The sequence below is a fragment of the Lemur catta genome, chromosome 17 (genome assembly GCF_020740605.2).
Source record: "Lemur catta isolate mLemCat1 chromosome 17, mLemCat1.pri, whole genome shotgun sequence".
NCBI lineage: Eukaryota > Metazoa > Chordata > Mammalia > Primates > Lemuridae > Lemur > Lemur catta.
Genome location: NC_059144.1, coordinates 14,109,595 through 14,129,308, shown reverse-complemented (window position 1 = coordinate 14,129,308; position 19,714 = coordinate 14,109,595). Strand labels below are relative to the sequence as shown.

The 19,714-nt window shown below is 46.0% G+C and overlaps 1 protein-coding gene across 1 annotated transcript; it reads left to right on the top strand.

The window, feature by feature from the left end:
• The first annotated feature begins 16,025 nt into the window (after positions 1–16,025).
• LOC123622234 (cystatin-9-like) lies at positions 16,026–19,714 on the top strand. The gene is made up of 6 exons (XM_045528419.1): positions 16,026–16,088; positions 16,296–16,324; positions 16,942–17,134; positions 18,654–18,868; positions 19,007–19,082; positions 19,625–19,714. The coding sequence occupies exons 1-6, from the start codon at positions 16,026–16,028 to the stop codon at positions 19,712–19,714; spliced, it is 666 nt and encodes a 221-aa protein (XP_045384375.1).

Sequence of the window (19,714 nt, the reverse complement as noted above, 5' to 3'; positions counted from 1 at the left end):
CTAACTCCCTCCTCTCTCTGTGCCCTGATGTCCCTCTTGGAAAACAAGGTTGATCCCACCCAACTCTGTCCACTCCCCGTGAAAATTCATCAGGTGACGATTATTTATGTGTTCAGAGGAACAACAACAACAACAAAAAAACCCCAATAAGAAGACAAATAAACCAATTAAAAATTCTTTTTTTTTTTTTTTGAGACAGAGTCTCACTCTGTTGCCCGGGCTAGAGTGAGTGCTGTGGCATCAGCCTAGCTCACAGCAACCTCAAACTCCTGGGCTCAAGCGATCCTACTGCCTCAGCCTCCCGAGTAGCTGGGACTACAGGCATGCGCCACTATGCCCGGCTTAATTTTTTCTATATAGATTTTTAGTTGGCCAGATAATTTCTTTCTATTTTTTTTAGTAGAGATGGGGTCTTGCTCTTGCTCAGGCTGGTCTCGAACTCCTGAACTCAAACAATTTGCCTACCTCGGCCTCCCAGAGTGCTAGGATTACAGGCATGAGCCACCGCGCCCCACCAACCAATTAAAAATTCTTTAAAAAAAAGACAACCCAATTTAAAAAATAAAGACAAAAAGCCTAACTATAAAAAAATTAATTTTTTAAAGAGGCAGTCCAATTAAAATACCCCAAAGGATTTGAATAGATATTTTTCAAAAGAAGATATGTAAATGATCAATAAACACATAAAAAATGTTTAACATCATTAGCCACTAAGGAAAGGCAAATAAAAACCACAGTGAGACACCATTTCACACTCACCACATGGCTATTGTCAAAAAGACAGAGAATGACAAATTGGAACGCTTATACCTAGCTGGTGTGAATAGGAAATGGTGAATCTGCTTTGGAAAACAGTGTGACAAGTCTTCAAAATGTTAGAGATAGAGTAACTGTAGGACCTATCCATTCTACCCATATTTCTATGTCAGATAAAAAGGAAAACATAAGTCCACCAGAAAACCTGTACACAAAGGTTCATAGTAGCCAAAAATATTCATAAAAGCAATAAAAAAATACAAACAACCCAAATGTTCATTAACTGATGAATGCACATGACCAGTGATCTTGATAATAAACAAGATACAATATATCCATACAATAGAATATCACTGAGCAATAAAGAATGACATACTGATACATGCTACCACATAGCTGAACCTTGAAAATACGCTAAGTGAGAGAAGTCAGCAACAAAAGACTTTACACGGTATGATTCCATTTATATGAAATAGCCAGAACAGGAAAATTTATAGGAAAAGGATATAGATCAGTGGTTCTCTAGTGCTGGGGGCAGTAGGGGGAGTGGCTGCTAATGGGTAGGAGGTTTTTTGGGGGGTAGAAGGAAAATGTTCTAAAATTAGATTGTGGATATATTTGCACAATTTTGTGAATATACTAAGAACCACTGAATTGTACACTTTCAATGAGTAAATTGTATGATATGTGAGAATTATATCTCTTAATTGAGATATTGTGATATAAGTTTTAAAATAATTTCACCCCAAAGCTACATTTTGCCTAAGTCAGATGTTTATTCTCTCTTCTCTTTCCCTTCCCAAATAATTTCCAAAAATTAAACAGCAACAGGGAGTTACTCTAATTACAAGCCAATGTGGAAATACCCCAAACATGACCATAAATTTACTACCCAATCCCCATTATCTCATTCCCAGGAAAAAAAAAATTAAAGTGCAAGATTAACTCCCCTTGCAAGTTGAAGTCCTAGAACATTTAAGTTCAAAGAAAGCAAAACTCAAAATAAAATTTTTAAATTAAAGTTTACAAACAAGTCTTCCCAAATTCTTATCCAGCTCAGTCTCAGTAAGAATCTCAGCCGCTGAGATTCCCAGCCTTAGTGTGTGGGTGAAGGCAGGCACAGTTCCAGCATCACCTGTAACCTGTCTCATCATGATTGGGCGTAGTTTTTTTTTTATTCTTTTAGGTAGAGATTCTGAAAGCGCAGTTCCTGGACCAGCAGTAGCACCAGCTGGGAACCTGTTAGAAATGCACATTCTCAGCCCCACCCCAGCCTGTTGAATCAGAAACTCTGCAGGTGTGGCCCAACAAGGTGTGTTAACAAGCTATGGTAGGCAGCCTCCTCTGGCCCCAGGATCCCACTCTCCTGGTGTTTATGCCCTTGTGTCATCTCCTCCCCCTGAGAATGGGCTGGACATAGTGACTACTACCTTCCAATGAATAGAATATAGCAGAAAAGATGAGATGTCACTTGCAAACCTAGCTTATATAGAGACTGTGGCTTCCATCTGGGGCGCTCTCTGTCTCTCAGACCACTAGGTGCTGTGTAGTAAGGACACTCAAGCAGCCTATGGAAGCCCCAGGGAGGGCTTGCGGAAGCCACTCCAGCCAAGCCTTCAACCAATAGCTTCATCGTAACCTCATGAGAGACCTTGAGCTAGAGGGACCCAACTGAGCTGCACCTGGATTCCTGACCCACGGAATCCATGAGATAATACATAATACATTTTTATTGTTTTAGGATTCTAAGTTTTGCAATAATTTGTTACACCCCAACTGTAACTAATTCACAGGCCCCTCAAGTGATTCCGATGCAGGCTAGAGAGCCACAGCTTTCATTTCTGGAATGGTCACCCACCAACAGAATCGGAGCTTCTCACTCTTCCCCTTACCTTCCGGGGAGGCTCAAGTGAGTCTCTGGTGACTTCACCTGTCTCTTAGGCTGGCCCCTCACCCTTGCAGCTCTGACAGGGCTTATTATTTGCCAGATTGAGCGCCTTCTTCCCTTGCCCTTACGCTCTCCTTGCTTTCAAGCCCTGCTCATTTCCTGTTCTTACTTCACTACATTTTGCCCAAGGGATACCCTAAAGAAGGATATAAATCAATAATTTCCAGTCCACCAAAGTCATCTAATGTCGAAATAGGTCTTATCTCTCATCCTAAGACAGATAACCATTTCTCTATCGAATGTCCACTAACCCAAGCCATCTTTGGCTAAATTCCTCCTCTGCTCGCCCTCTTATTTTCCTTGAGTTTATCAAGCATGTTCTCCTGGAGCTGAAGCAAATCTATGTCTCCATCAACAGTGTCTATGTCACTTGGAAAACCCCAGCACAGCATTGAGGATTTGAGGTTGGTGAAGATGGTCTGAAGTTCAGGCCTGGTTGCTACGGCTGGGTCCTGGTTGCTAAGGCTGTGGTCCTGGTTGCTAAGGCTGTGGTCCCTGCTCCTGGCTGCACATCAGAATCACCTGGAAGCTTTCAATAGATGCTGCTGATTCACAGGCCCCACCCAGACAACTGAAGTCACAGGTGATTCTAACAGTTGTAGGAAGCAAACTGTCAACTGTTCTCATGGGGGTCCTCTTCATGCAGGCCTAAGAGGCTGCCCCCTGAGTGGTCTCATGGATCCTATCTGTGCCCCCACTCCCAGGTGTCATTCCAGTCTGGCATCCAGAACACTCTCCTCTTCATCAGTGAGATGACTTTGGCCCCAGTCACTATTTCTAACTCAGTAATAGATTAGGTCTCTCTCACCTTTTTAGTGCCCCCTTCAAGAGAAATTGAATCAAGTTGGGCCCCAACTTCCTGTCCTAGCCTCAGAACCATAGTATACTTCACATCAAGTCACATTGGTCCAGGTCCGTCAATTCATAAGGAAGACTCTCACACATGGATATACACAGAGAGAAACAGCGTCAATAAGATATATATTATGTATATATACATATTGTATATTATCAATAATATATAATATATGCATATATCATGTATGTATATAGATATGTGTATATATATTAAGATGATATATTTATATTTATTAAGATAATTACCTGTGTGTGTATATAGATATAAAGAGATTTACTTTAAGGAATTGGTTCACATGATTGTGGGGCCTGGCAAGGCTGGATTTTGTCAGGCAGGCAGGATGTCTATGTTACAATCTGAAGCAGAATTGTTTCTTCTTCTGGAAACCTCAGTTTTTGCTTTTAAGGCCTTCAACTAATTGAATGAGGTCCAGCCACATTTTTGAGGGTAATCTCTTTTGCTTAAAGTCAACTGGGTGTACATGTTAACTACATCTGCAAAATACCTTCACAGCAACTCTTAGACTAGTGTTAGACCAAACCCAACAGCTGGCCACCACAGCCTAGCCAAGTGGACACATAAAATGTAACCATCACAGCTGGTTGTCTTCTGTTTTTATTTTTTCTCTGTTCCTGTTTTGAAAACTAAAGTGAAACATGTTTTCAAAAATGCTCCTATTCCTGCTTAATTTCCCAAGGAAATCTAATTCTTGGGAACAGAATGTTCCCAAAACAGGCCCTTTCAGTTGCCTTCCTGGCCTTTAGCTTTGCAGTGATACCGCTGGGACAAGAACAGATTCTCTTCATAAGGAAAGCAGGGCACGGGCAGGGCAGCTCAGGGCCCTCAGTGACCCCAACCCTCTCCTCACATCTCCTTGGACAAACATGACTCACTTGGCCATAGGGAGCTGCCAAGGGGCTGGGAAGTGGTGTGTCAGTGGATAGTCTTGGGCCAAATCACAGCTCAGGAGTTCTATTGCTAAAGAAAGGAGAGGCCTAACTTTTATGCACATAAACAAAAATATGACAGTGTCTCTGCTTTTTATATGGTGTAAGTTACACTTCACTGCTCATGAAATTAAACAGAATTGACCACGTATGCATGTGATTGTAGAATCCAATCTCTGGCTTCATGAAATACCTTCCTGTTCTAATCTGTGCTGGAACCATTTCCTTGGGATATGCACAATCTTCTCCAGGGGACTCCTTTAAAATGTCCCCTCTCCTCCTGCTCCAGTCTCCCTGCCCCCTCTGGCACCACCTCTTGGTATAGAGCCCACCAGGGAGCAGCTGGCAGGAAAGTGGCTGTCCAGTCCCAGAGCCAGCAGAGATTAGAGGGGTAGGTGTACAGCCAGGAGATGGAAATCCCTAATAATGGGGATGTCTGGTCACAAACCCTTGTTCAAGATACAGTTAAGAATTTAAACTTCGGTCTTGCTTGTGAGCAAAACATATACCACTTTTTAATAGTTTTGTTTTATCTTTATTATGTATGTTGGGGAGGGAGAGAGAGAGAGAGAAGAAAGAGAATTCTAAACTAGCCACTCCTTGGAGAGGAATAGTATCTTGGGGATATCTCATTAATGAAATAAATCATTGTTTCTGGTCAACAGCAGAGTATGATACATATAGAGAGTTTACTCTTTAGTTTATAAAATAAATCTCTTGTTCTTGGTTATTAATAGTGTTATGAAGAGTTCAGAAACTTCTGATTTTAATCCCAGAGGCTGCAGGTATGCCAGCTGTACCGTTAGAGGCCAGGAGTTCAAACTTTTGTGCCACACTTTGCTCATCCAAGGTAGGCTTTGATGTGGCTTTTCAACCAGGAGGGTCCTTAGATGCTTTTCTTTGGGCCAGTTATGTAAATTGTCTCCTGTGGAAACACAAGCAACCAACATCACACTTCAGGGCTTTTCCGTAGGCATTTCACCCTCCATGCCTACGGTGGCTTCTTGGCAGAACAGACCCTTTACCTGGCTTGGAAGGCAGGAGACATTACATCACCAAAAGCGGGGGAGAGGGTAGTTTCAGGCTTTTAGGAGGTGTGAGCCAGCACCCAAAGGGAGGTGGTGGGACTCAGTCAAGCAAAACTCGAAACTCACCTGCAGGGCAGACCAGTTATGGAGCACACGGGTAAATTTATCTGCCCTTTGGTATACCTATTTTAAATAAGAAATTCCTTCTTGAGCCATGGGTTAACTAAAACTCTAAACGATCATATATATTTTATTTTTTATCCACCATTCTCTCCAGGTAACACAAGAAAACTTAACAAAGACAAGCATATTGCGTGTTCTACTTTCACGAGAATGAATGACACTTTCCCCCAATTCCCTAAACTTCCTTTTCTTATCTTTCCCTTAATATTCTTTCCAGTGTTTTAAAACTATTTAGGCAGGTAATTCCTCGGCCGATAGAATCAACCCCCTACCATACACTGAGCCCTCAGTTCTTCTGTCCGATACTCTTCTCTTTCCCCCATTCTTTCGTTTCCTCTTCCTGTTCCAAATTTCCTTGGCCTCTGCTTTTCTTTTTTGCCTTCTCCCTCTAAGCCTTTATTTGGTTCTAGAAATTCAGTAAGCATGTCCTCTCAGATGAATCCTAATTCCACAGTTCTGGCTCAGATCCTATTCCCAGCCTCTTGTTGGAGAGCTCCCTTTGACCGCAGAGAGAAGGGAATCAGACACAGACCGACCTCCAGCTGCACAGAAGACTCCTGGGAACCCCGGGAGGTGACACGGATATTCCAAGCCAGAGGCTTCACACCAAGGATCAGATAATGTGGTCTGCCACCATGCTGTTTGGGCCAGCGCCATCCAACCGGATGCTACGATGACGGGCAAGTTCTGTGCTGCGCGTGGCAACTGTGTAATCAATCACACTGTAGGTGGTGCAACTAAGAAATTTTACTTTATTTAATTTTAACTTAAATTTAAAATTTAAATTGTGTGAAATGTCTTTTCTTAAACATAATTTCATTGTTTTCGTAGGAGCATATTTTAATGTAACTTGAAAAATTTAGCATCTGAATCAAGATGAACTTGGTATAATACAAAAGAAAAGGTGTCTTAATAATTTTTACATTGATTACACATTGAAATAATATGTTGGATATATCGGATTAAATAAAATACATTATTAAAATTATTTTTATCTGTTTCTTTTTACTTTTGATAATGTAGCTCCTAGAAAATTTTAAATTACATGCAACAGCTCATATTATATTTCTTTTGGACAGTGTTGGTCAATGTGGTAATGTACTTCAAAATACTTCAGTATCAACAGTGGAATGTGTGTGTGTTTGTGCAGATGAACTTGTATAGTCCAAGGACAGCTGTGAATGCGCGGGGCTCCTTCAGCAGGAATCCAAATCCCCGGGTGATTCACTGGAATTGGAAGTCCCTAATTAGCAAAGTAGCAGATGACGTAAGCCTGTCATTATGGAAATAGAGACAAGAGCTGATAGAATTTATTTTTGTTTGTGAAAATAACACAATAAAGATTTGGCTGGGAAAATGTTGCACAGCCTCTGCCACCCTGGAACAGATGAGGCAAGACAAGGAGCACCTACCACCTTGGGACAGGGCTTAAGGTGGACGGTTGTCCTGGTCCAGTGATGCTCCACTTCTCAGAGGTTCCCATCCTGAGCCAAGCCCAGAGCAGGCTGATCTGGTCCCCAGAACATCTGCATTCTGGGGTAAACCTCGCATGCAACCACTAGCTACAGAATAGACAGTGAGTTACAAGGAAAGGCCACTTGCGCCTGCTTGCAAATGAATATGTGAGTGTCTGGGTTTGTTCTGAGGCTCATTTCTATCCCTAGGTGATGAGGTTGCAAGGAAGGAATCAAATGGTGCTCTCTTACCTTTAATTGCCAGAAGATACTGACCAGAAGAACCTGACTTTTGTTGAATGACCAAATTAGCTTAGATTATTTCTCCACACGGCCTCTTAATGCTGTGACAGCTAAGCAGGTTATAGCTGTCCATGTCGTGCATTTCTACTTTCCTCCCCTCCTCCCTCTCTCAGGTTCTCTCTTCTTCTCTCTCTTCCACTTTACATTCTTTTCTTTCTTTGTCATTAATCACTTTCTTTCCCTAATTCCCCATTTCTGTTCATGGAACCACCCTTTTCTTTATTACCCAAACTTAAAACTATTTTGACTTTTTTCCTTCTTTTTTTCCTTGTATTAAAACAATCTCCAAGTTTCTGTATTAAAACAACCAAAAACCTCCCAATAAAGAAAATCCCAGGACCAGACAGTTTCACTGATGAATTCTACCAAATATTTAAAGAAAAATTAACATCAGTTCTCCCCAAACTCTTCTAAAAAATTAAATAGGAAGAAACACTTCCAAACATATTCTATGAGGCCAACATTATCCTAACAATAAGCAAGACAAAAACACTACAAGAAAACTACAGACAAATATCCCCCATGAATATTTATGCAAAAGTCCTAAACAAAATATTAGCAAATAGAATTCAACGGGACATTAAGAAGATTATACATTATGACCAAATGGGATTTATTTCTTCAATGCAAGGATAGTTCAATATACAAAAATCAACCGATGGAATACACCACATAAACAGAATAAAGGGAAAAAATTCCACATGATTATCTCACTTGATGCTGAAAAAGCATTTGACAAAATTAATCTTTCTTGATAAAAAGACTCAATATATATCCCATTTTATCTGCTCATCAATTGATGGGCACTTAGGTTGATTCCATATCTCTACTTAGTCATAAAAAGGAATGAAATAATATCATTTGCAGCAACTTGCATGAAACTGGAGAATATTATCCTAAGTGAAGTATCTCAGGCATGGAAAGATAAACACCACATATTCTCATTAGTAAGTGGGAGCTAAATAATGGGTACACGCGGTCATAAAGTGGTGTAAAAGACATTGGAAACTAAGAAAGGGAGAGGGTAAGGGAGGGATAGAAATTTACCTATGGGGTACAATGTACTCTATTCTGGTGACAGGCACACTGAAAGCCCTGACTTCAGCATTACACAATTCATCTATGTAATAAGAACACTTGTACCCCCTAATATTTTTAAATACATTAAAAAAGAGTCAACAGCAGGAATAGAAGGAAACTATCTCAACAGAATAAAAGCCATATATGAAAAGCCCATAGCTGACGTGAGAAGGATGCCCAGTCTTTCCACTTCTGTTTAACAGAACTGGATGTCCTAGCCAGAGTAATTAAGCAAGAAAAAAATAATAAAAGGCATCCAAATTGAAAAGGACCGAAAATAATTTCTGTTCACAAATGGCATGACCTTCTATATGGAAAATCCTAAAGATTACACACACACACACACACACACACACACACACACACAGAGTTGTAAGTAATAAACAAATTCAGCAAAGTAGAGGATTCAAAATCAACATACAAAAATCAGTTGTGTTTCTATACGTTAACAACTGAACAATCCAAAAAGGAAATTAAGAAAATAATTACATTTATAAAACCATCAAAAAGAATAAAATACTTAGGAATAAACTAAGGAAGAAAAAGACCTGGACATTGAAACTATAAAACAGTGCTGAAAGAAATTTTAAAATAAATGGAAAGATAGTCTGTGCTCATGGAATAGAAGACTTAATATTATTAAAATGTCAATATTAACCAAAGTGACCTACAGATTCAATGCAATCCCTATGAAAATCCAATGACTTTTTTTTTTTGGCAGAAATAGAAAAATATATTCTAAAATGTATATGTAATCTCAAGAAACCCAGAATAGCCAAACAACTTAGAAAAAGAAAAAAACAAAGTTGGAGGTCTCACACTTCCTGATTTCAAAACTTGCTAAAAAGCTACAGTAATCAGGCCGGGTGCAGTGGCTCATGCCTGTAATCCTAGCACTCTGGGAGGCTGAGGTGGGAGGATCATTTGAGTTCAGGAGTTCTAGACCAGCCTGAGAAAGAGTGAAACCCCATCTCTACTAAAAATAGAAAAAATTTGTGGGGCGTGGTGGCAGGTACCTGCAGTCCCAACTACTTGGGAGACTGAGGCAGGAGAATTGTTTGAGCCCAGGAGTCTGAGGCTGCAGTGAGCTGTGATAACACCACTGCACTCTATCTAGGGTGATCGAGTGAGACTCTGTCTCAAAATAAAAAAAAAAAAGCTACAGTAATCAAAACAATGTGGTATTATTAATAGAATAAAGACAATGGAATAGAATAGAGTCCAGAAATAAGCCCTCACATATATGGTGCAATGATTTTCAATAAGAGTACCAAGACCATTCAATTGGGAAAGGACAGTCTTTTCAACAAATAGTACTGCAAAAACTGAGTATTCACATGCAAAAAAAAAAAAAATAATTGGAACTTTACCTTATACAATACATAAAAATTATCTCAAAATAGAGCTAATAAGAGCTAAAACTATACGACTGTTGGAAGAAAACACAGGGAAAATATTCATAACATTGGATTTGGCGATGATTTCTTTGATATGGCACAAACATAAAAAACAACAAAAGAAAAACAGATAAACTGGACTACATCAAAATGGAAAAATTTTGTACATCAAAGGACACTATCAGCCGAGTAAAAGGCAACCCACAGAAAAGGAGAAAATATTTGCAAATCATATATCTGAGAAGTGGTTAATATCCAGAATATATAAAGAACGCCTATAACTCAACAACAAAAATAAAACAAATGACCAAAAGTAGGCAATAGACTTGAATAAACATTTCTCCAAAAAAGATATACAGATGACCAATGTGCACATGAAAAGGTGCTCAACATCACAAATCATTAGGGAAATGCAAATCAAAACCACAATGAGATACCACCTTATACCCATCAAAGTGGCCATTATCAAGGGTGTGCAGAAATCAGTATTCTTTCACACTGTTGATGGGAATGTGAAATGATGAGGCCACTATGGAAAACTTATGGAAGTTTCTCAAAAAGTTAAAAATAGAATTACCATTTGATCCAAATCCCACTTCTGGGTACATACTCGAAAGAGGTAAAAGCAGGGACTCAAACAGATATTTGTACACCCAAATTCACAGTAGCAATATTCACAGTAACCAAAAGGTGGAAACAGTCCAAGGGTCCACAGATGTATGAACAAAGAAACAAAATATGCTATATACATACAATGGAATATCATTTAGCCTTAAAAGGAAAGAAATTCTGACATATACTACAGATGCTACAGCATGGATGAACCATGAAGACATTATGCCAGTCAAAGAAGGGACAAATACTGTAAGATTTCACTTATATGAGGCACCTAGAGTAGTCAAATACATAGTGACATAAAGTGGAATAGTGGTTTCCAGAGTCTGGAAACAAGGACAATGGGAGTTATTGTTCAAGGCATTTCAGTTTGGAAAGATGAAAAAGTTCTGGAGATGGATGGTGGTGATGTTTGCACAACAACGTGAACGTCCTCAATACCACTGAACTATCTACTTAAAAATGATTTAAATGGCAAATTCTTATGTACATTTTACCACTTAAAAAAAGTAAAAAAAAAAATCTTTACATTCAGCCAAATTTCTTTTGTTGTCAGAATGTCTCTTGCATCCGTCACATCCTTTTCAGTAGTAGCAGGCACTTAAGTGTCACTGTATGGCAGTAACAGTTTCCTAAAGGACAAGGCCATTGCCAGGACTGGAATGAGGGCAGCCTGTTAATGGGAGCCCGCGGGGTTCGGAACACTGGGCTTCCCATCCCCCAGCAGGCCCGGCTCTCTCCCGCAGGGTCTCCCCGGGCTGGATCCAGGGGAGTCCCCCGTGAGAAGCAGGACCAGTGCTGGGCTCTTGCCGCCAGAGCCCTTTCGGTTCTCAAAAGCAACTGCAGCTGGGGAGAGGCGGGTGCAGGCGGGACGCTCCCTGTGGCCGGGTGTGTGTGCAGCCCCTGGAAGACCCTGCAGAGGCTCCTCATGCTGGGGTGCTGCGCTGTGTGCGTTAGGGCTGCATGCCTTGACTCGCAGGCTCACAGGCCTGGAGAACTTTGAAAGCCCTTGAGACCCTCCGCCCAGTGGTTTCCGCAGGCAGCCTGCGGGTGGCGCCCTGCCTGCGGCACCAGAATCACCTGGAGGGCTTGTTACAGACCCCGGGCCAGAGGTCCCCAATCTACCTGGGGAGACTTTGGAGCCCATCGTGGTTTTGCTGGGCAGTCAGATTTGAGAATTGCTGACCATGGCGAGGAAAGATGAGCAAAGCCCACTGCAGGTAACTTATAATTTGGAGTTGGAGGATTCAAGTTTGAGTCCTGGGGAACTCGATGTTCTCCCTGTTGTGTAAGGAAATTTGGATCAAATAGTCCTTGGCGGTCCCTTCCAGGACCCAAGCAGACAGCAAGATCAGTCACACCTCCAGGACTCCAATACCCCTCTGACGACAGTAAAACCTGTCCCAGGGGCTGAATTCTGTGCTCTTGAGTTTTTACCAAGGAGTCCTTTGTTGTTTGTGTTTTGGGGGGGTGTGTGTATGCGTGTGTGCGCGCACGCCATGGCAATTAAGCATTGCTGTGAATTCAGTTTTTGCAAAGCAATCTTGCAGCCTCACAAGATGAGGAATATGCAAGCTCTGTAGAAAAATGCCCTGAAACGGAGAAGGGAGCGCAGAGATGGGGCTGTGCTTGGGAGCCCTGAAGGCAAATTCCACACCTTAGAATTTGACTGTGAAGACTCCAGCCTTAAGCTCTTGAAACACATGGTAGTAGATGAAGCATCCCTCATGGTTATTTTGGACCATTTGATCCAGAAAACCTAAAGACAAGAGCCACAAATCACTCACCACATGACTCACTGGGTTTCCCAGAAATATTTCTTCCCCTCCACCTGCTGCTCCCTGGGTGCCCACAATGGGGCATCCCCTAAGGAGGAGGTCCTCTCACCACACCCAACTCCCCTGCCCCTGGCTCCCAGCCCCAGTCACCCTGTTGGGCCTCACAGCTTCTCTTTAAATTCAAGCGATGCAAAAAAACCTGAAAAACATTGTTTTATTTTTGTCAAAGTCATGTGTGCACATGATAGAAATTGCAAATGAGCTTAAAATAAAAAACAAAGTCTCCACCTGCTCCAAGCCTCTGTCCCAGTCGCCAAGAGCAGGTGACCATGTTCTGATTCTTCTGGTATTTTCCCTCACAACTCATCTAGATCATCAGCCTACCTCATGAAAACGGCATTTGCCAATTTCAGACATTATCTGCCCAACCTCTGATATTAAAGACAGCAATTGACACATCCAGGCATAACCTCACCTCCAACATTTGGTATTTAGATGTTAAGACTTCTATAGGTTAGCTTTTAGCTTGAACTATGGACATTGGGGAAATATATTCCAAATCTAACCCCTTAGCCTGAATTTCATGGATTGTGGTGAGGCTTAAGAAAGATAGTAACTTAGTCAAGAATTGCTGATGTGCCTGGAAAAGTAAAGAAGGTAGAAAGTAGACTGAGCCAGTTTTCCGTCTCCCAAAAGGGATTATTTCTCCGCCATTGGTTTACTGTTTGATGTTTCCAAAATAAGTGCCAGTGTTGGACATTTGAGGTTGATCTCTAAATAATGCTAATTGAGGAAGTGGAAAATTTGGCCGAGTCCATGGAAACTAAAGCCAGAGATCTAAAAAGGACTCTGAATGGGATCGATTCATGGAGAAAGCAGCTGTTGTCGACGCCTGGACAACCATTAAGGAAGGCAAGAAGGACACATTTGTCAAACTGGCCAAGTCTAAAGAGAATGTTTTAAAAGAAGTAGAGGTAAACATTGGCCAAAACTGTCAAAAAGAAAAGTATTGAGAACAGCGTGATCTAAAGCAGGGCAGCCCCAAATACCCTCTACAGGAAGGGCCCGTGGTCACAAGGTGCCATGGTGACATAAAACGATGTGGTTGGAATGGAAGCTTTTGAGGGTGTCAGCGAATGGGTACATCTGTAGCTTATGCCTTATTTTATTGTAAAATAAGACTTACTTCCAGTAAACACAAAGAAGAATCCAGAGGCTGCTTGGGCAGGGAGGACAGTGAGCCAGACCCTGGGGAAGGCGCTGAGCTGAGGAGCTCGGGAGAGCGTCGTGTGTTCTGCACAGAGACAGTCAGGGGACTCCTCTTGCCACCACCTTACTTTCAGCCTCCCAGACAAGGGCTGGTGGTTCAGCCTGGTCATTGCTGCTGTGCTGCAAGTGTTCAGAGGAATGCTTCCAGAAATCCAGGGCTTTGGTTCCAGGGAATCAGGCCCATCTCAGTGAGAAGTTACCGAAACCTTCCTATGAGGCTGACGTGCGTGCTTGGTGCCTGCAACAGCACAAAGACGGACACCACAGAAGTCCTACTTGCCCCAGAGGCAGGTCAACAAGTGCCCAGGACTTGGCTCAGTGAGCTAGAACTCTCCCAAGGGGAGTCAGGAGAGCTGTAGAAAAGAGTTAACATTTGGCCGGGGCATTGAAGGATGAGTAGGAGTCCCTGGGGACAGGGGGAGGAGGCATCCCAGAGCCAGATGGGGGATGTCCAGGCAGAGAGCTGTGACCACCGATGTGGGCTTGCCAGCCGGGCCCACCAGGCCTGGTTTCCCTCAGGCTGCAGCAGCGTGTTTACCGACGTCCTCAGGTTGTGACAGTCCCTGGCCCTCAGGCTCTCCTCTTTATGTGGCTCATGTCTGGGTATGCCAGTCTCTCTCAGTCTGGGGAGAGAGTGCGGCCCAGGCCACTAGGGACTCAGCAAGAGTATAGGCACACACTTATAGTGGTCAGTGGTGTCCCTGTCCCTGTGGTCCCGGGTCTGGGTGTGGTGCGCCCCCATGTTCTCCTTGGCTGCACAGTGAAGACATATCTGGTGCACAGGGCTCTAAACTGGCGGTCCCCAACCCTTTTGGCACCAGGGACCAGTTTCATGGGAGACCATTTTTCCACAGATGGGGGATGGGGGTGGGCAGAGGCAGAGCTCAGGCGGTGATACGAGCGATGGGGAGTGGCTACGGCTGTAAATTCAGATGAAGCTTTGCTCACTCACCACTCACCTCCTTGCTGTGCAGCCCCCATGGTTCCTAAATTTCACAAAAGACAAGTTTTCCATTGTGGGGGGTGGGTGTCGGAGCTCTCCAGCCCAGTCCCTAACAGGCCACGGACTTGTAGCTGGGGAGTTGGGTACCACAGCACTAAACCACCCCTCCTGTAGGAGTGTGTGTGCACATTGCCTTGTAGTGCATATGGGTACCTGCCCTCAGAATGGTGGGGGACCTGACAATTTGTAGGACAGCCCCACGTTCGCTGCCCTCTTGCTTGGCAATTGTGGAAATGGGAGTGACCTCTGTGGACATTGCTGGCCTCTTTCAGGACACTCACGACCTATCTGGGTGTGTCAGGATTCTAGTTCTCACAGCACCCCACAGCCTGTTTTCCCCCAAAACCCCACAAGGACATTTCCACAATTGCCAACACCTCCTCCCCACACCGCAGCTGGCGCCGTCATTCTCCAGCTGAGAACCCTGTTAGCAGTTTCACTGTACTTAAAGCCAGCAGAGAAAAGATGCAACCTCTTTGGGTGGCATTTTGTGGCATATTTGGCTGCTTTCCCTTGAATGACCATACTGAGTTGCTTATCCATTGCAGATAACACCTCCCAGCCCACCCTCCCCCCAGCAGGAGGGAGGTGTTGGCTGCTGGAGATGGTGGAATGTGGAAACTCGCCCTGGGAAGGAACAGCCGCAGAGACGGGTGCAGGGTGCTGCAAAGGGAGACGCAGCTGCCCTAGAACAGGGGCCAGGGCCTTAGGGGAGAGTGCGGCTGAGCTGATAGCACACGGGTCAGAGGGTACCTGGCAGTGTGTCCCAAATGTGGGGACACTAGGAGGGTGCAGCCTGGGAGGGGCTTGGGAGTGGCAACTGCCGGGCAGCCCCAGCCCTGAGGGGCCGCCGAGCGGAGGGTCAGGCTCTCAGGCTCACAACGGCCTCTCTCCTCCCCAGAGGCACGTCCTCGTGACCAATGTTTGGGGTCTAGGCACACCTTTTCTGTACCACCAGGCATGGTGCTCTGACACTGGCTCCAGCCCTGTGTGCTCCCCCAAAGCCATTCTCACCATCCACCCCACGTCCTTCAAGTCCAGTTATTTCTCACCTGCGGTTTGGCCTCTGTCTATCCCCAGGGCATAGTGTGAGCCTGGGCTACTCATCGTTGTCCCAGGGAGCTGGGGAGAAACACAAAGTCCCCGGCTCTGCCCACAGCTGCTGGGTCAGAATCTTTGGGAGGGGAGGCCCAGGAACCAGCTTTTTCACACGCCTTCAGGAGATTCTGGCTTCTTCCGCAGTTTATAAGTAGCTGCAGATAAATGCTGAAGGCATGTTTCAGGGCGATGAAACTTAAGTCTTCTCTGGAAAGTGTCATTCGGTCTTTCCAGAGCCCCATTAGCTGCTAGAGTTGGAGGCTGTGAGGGTCTCTTTCCAGAGCCCAGAATCTGAGCTGTGATGACCATGGCCACTGGAGGGCACCAGCGGCCACCCAATGGAAACTCCATGGCCATCACCAGTGGCAGGGTTGGTGGGGGGGCCTTCTCCAGCTCTGGCTCTTTCTCTTGACTCTCACCGCTCTAATTGCAAGTGGCCACCGCTCTTCTAAACACCTTTGCCAGGGGCGTCTCCATAACTGGGCAGGCCCCCAGGCCAAGCCCATGGCAGCACGTCCCTGGGCTGGGAAGCTGGACGACCAGAGGGGCAGACCTGGGCTGGGCTCCTGCTCCCCAGCTTCCTCAACCCCTGCCCCCACCCCAAGGGTAGGCAGCATCCCCAGGGGCTGGGAGCAGAGTGGAGCACAGACGCCCGCGGGATGTCACGTGAGCAGGAAAGACTCTCAGACTCCCTCCACTGCTCCCTCCAGATGAGCACACCTCATCCCCTGGCAGCTGGTGCCTCCCACCCGCCCACACGTCTCCCTCTCCCCACTTATCCTTTGTCTCTGTACCTCCTTGTTTCCCTGCCCCCACCCCCACTGGTGTGTCCAGGGATCACCTTCCCCTGGGACGTGTTGTAGTTTGTGCCCTTTTCGGGATTGGAGTCTACAGCCTCCACATAAATCCCTCCTCTCGCTCCCTGAGGGGCTCCTGTCCAGAAACCCCTCCCTCCCACTGCTGGTTGGCTTCTTCCCCCTGCACAGGAGATGATTTAAGCAGCTTTGCCTGGAGTAGGTGAGGCCACGTGTGGGAGGGACAGGATGTGATGGCAGAGATGAGGACCACAGGGAGGAGCTGGTGCCCAAGCAGGTGAGCGTAAGGCAGAAACTGAGCCTGGTAGCTCCTGGGAGAGCTGGTCCAGGAAGGCGCCCGGGCACCTGCACCATGTCGCTGCGACGGGTGAGGGTTCTGCCCTGAGTGCTGCTGCTGCTTCTCTCAAGCTCCAAGCTCCTGAGGACCCAGGCCTGGTGTTCTGAAGAGGAAAAGGACAATAATCCAAAAAGCACAGCTCCTCAGTTCCCCGCCACAGTGGAGTTCGCCTTGCACACATTCAACCAGCAAAGCAAGGACGACTATGCCTACAGGCTCATGCGCATCCTGAGTTCCTGGAGGGAGTATTCCTGGAACAAGCGGGTTGGTGGCCACAAGCCCTCCTGGCCCGACCTCCTTCACTTGCTCCTAAGTGAGAGACGGGGGAGTCTCCTGTCAAGGAGTCCTGGTTGACCGTTTGCATCCATACTTTGGTAACATACAACCTAACTCAGTTTCAGTTTTTAGAAAATATTTAACTTAGACATTCTTTTAAATTAGGTAAATGTCTACTCAATACTAGACATATTATTCGATCTCCAAGATATTTATGACATCGTTTAACTGAAAAATGACTTCAAAATAAGGACTACTAAAGAGATGAAGCTTCCAAATAAGGAAAAAAGAAAATGACGATATAGAAAAACTGAGAAATACTTAAAGGACATAAAATAAAAATAGAAAAACAGAAACACACACACACACACACACACACACACACACACACACACACACAGAAACCAAGTGTTCAGGAGCAACAGGGAGCCGCCATTGCTCTGAGGCTCTGTCTGGTCGGTTCCTCTTCTCTGATTCCACCTGCTCTGGGCTCCGTGGCGGGTCTGCATTTAGTGACGTGAACGTGGTTCACACTCTTCCTCAGACCCCTGCTCTGAGTGCTGGATGCTCTCCTTTGGGTGGAGTCCCTCCAGAGTGCAGGGAGGAACGCACAGGCCACTGGGCTGCAGGCAACACAGGACATGCTCTCCTAAGGGAGCACTTCTGGTTTGGGGGAGAGGGGGGGACATTGCTCTTCCTCCTTGGGCACCAAGATCCTGAAAGAAGCACGCAGGGGCCCCACCCCGCACAGAGCTTCAGCCTCTGTGCCAACCCTGCAGCGCCCTGGCAGGGTCTGCTGCCCCGGGCTCTCTGGGCTGGAGCCTCCCACGTGGGCTCCTGGGCCTGGCAGTCCCAGTCAGTTTGGGGGTTGGGGGACTGGATGGAGGGAGGGAGTTATGGGATGGGATGGGATAGGATGGAGTGGGAAGGAGAGCAGAGAGAAATTCAGAGTGCACTGTGCACTGGGGCAGAAGGTGTTTCTTGAAGCCCTGGCTGGGATGCTGTGTGCTGTGTGCAGTGGGAGCACTGGGTGGCGCTGTTCTTGCTGGAGGTCCAGGGAGAGGGTTGACAACATGCTGTAGATGAGGCTCCCTCTCTCGGGGCTGAGATTATCCTGAAAACTCTTGGAGAACCAGCAGCCTCCCAGGCACCTGGCGTCTGTCCTCTGCGAAGGTAGCTGTGGGTACAGAAGCCCCCTGAGAGCAGAGCCAGGTCTCACGGTGGTAGAGTCGGGGCGTGGGCTCAGCTGGGGATGTAGTAATGGGGGTGACTCAGTCAGTGTGTGTCTCCCCAGGGATCCACCATGACCTTTTGCTCTTTGCTCTTAACTCTCCAGTCTAGAGTATCCCCTGGGTTTTACCTCCAGTGAGCTGATGCCAGGCCTGTGACGAGCTTCCAAATGGAGCTGAGTGTTAGTGCCTCTCCCTACACTGATGACATCCTCACTACCAGCTGTGTAGGGGCAGCAAGAAGGGAGTGTCCACTTTAACCTCTTTATGTCCCGCAGGACAATCCCAAGATGGTGTTCTCCATGCAACTGCAACTGCACAGAACATGGTGTGAGAAATTTGAGGAAGACATTGACAACTGCCCCTTTCGAGAAAGCACAAAACTGAACAGTGTAAGACCAGACACCAGTTTCCTGCATTTAAGCAGCTGTGGAGGCTGCATGGGGGCTGGGGGCGGGGGTAGGAAGCAGCTGACTAAGCCTTTCCTGGGGACGTAGAGGAGGGAGCCTGCAGCAGGCTCCAGCAGGCTTCCCTGCCTGTGCCTTAGTGGGGAGGCAGCTCTGGCATCCACTTGCAGTTTCTGGCCAGTCTGAGTTTCTCAGCTCAGCTCTGCCCCCTCACACCATTGCAGCTGCCTGCACCTAGGTCACAGGGCCTTCAAACTGCTCTTGTGCCCCTGGGGTCCCGATCTCCTGGGCCCGAGGAGAGTACGTCCCTGCTCTGGACGTCATGCCCACCTCTCACCTGCCTGTAGGAAAAGGAGCCTGCTGGAGCCCTGCTGAGGTGCAGCACCTGCTCCAGGGGAGGAGCTCAACACGAAGCCAGCTCTGAGGACAGCCCCTCCTATGTTTAGTGGATCTGCTCTTTGTAAGATTAGCAAATAGGTTAGCTAATTGCTTAACCGAGAGTTTTAAATCCAAGAGCTGCTCTCACTGGGACAAAGCATTCCCCTGCTACTCTTGGAGGCATGGATCACACCAGGACAGCTGGGCTTCCCCAGGAGGCCACTGGTTAGAGGGAAGAACCTGGCCCAGGTGACCCTGGTCAGGTGGGGGCCCCAGATTTGGACACTGTTCAGGATCCTCCCAGAACTTAGGCCAGGTGGCCAGACCTGAAGGCCAGAGCCACTTCTCTCAATTGCTGTCCCTGGCAATGAGCAAGGTTGAGAAAAAACCCTGAGTTTGGAGCGTGAGCCACAAGCTTCCCAAGGCTCCTGCGCCCACGGACTTGCCTGTGCTTGTTCCCCCAGACACTCATCTGCCTCTTCACTGTCAGAACTGAGCCCTGGATATCATGGTTCGAGCTCCTGAACAAGACCTGCTCAGAGGGGCTCCCCTGA

Excerpts from the sequence above, each read along its gene's own strand:
- LOC123622234 (XM_045528419.1), top strand. The coding sequence starts at position 16,026 with ATGGCCACTGGAGGGCACCAGCGGCCACCCAATGGAAACTCCATGGCC. Across the intron at positions 16,089-16,295 it reads TGGCCATCACCAGTGGCAGG|CTTCCTCAACCCCTGCCCCC; the intron begins GTTGGTGGGGGG and ends CCTGCTCCCCAG. Across the intron at positions 19,083-19,624 it reads ATCTCCTGGGCCCGAGGAGA|ACACTCATCTGCCTCTTCAC; the intron begins GTACGTCCCTGC and ends TTGTTCCCCCAG.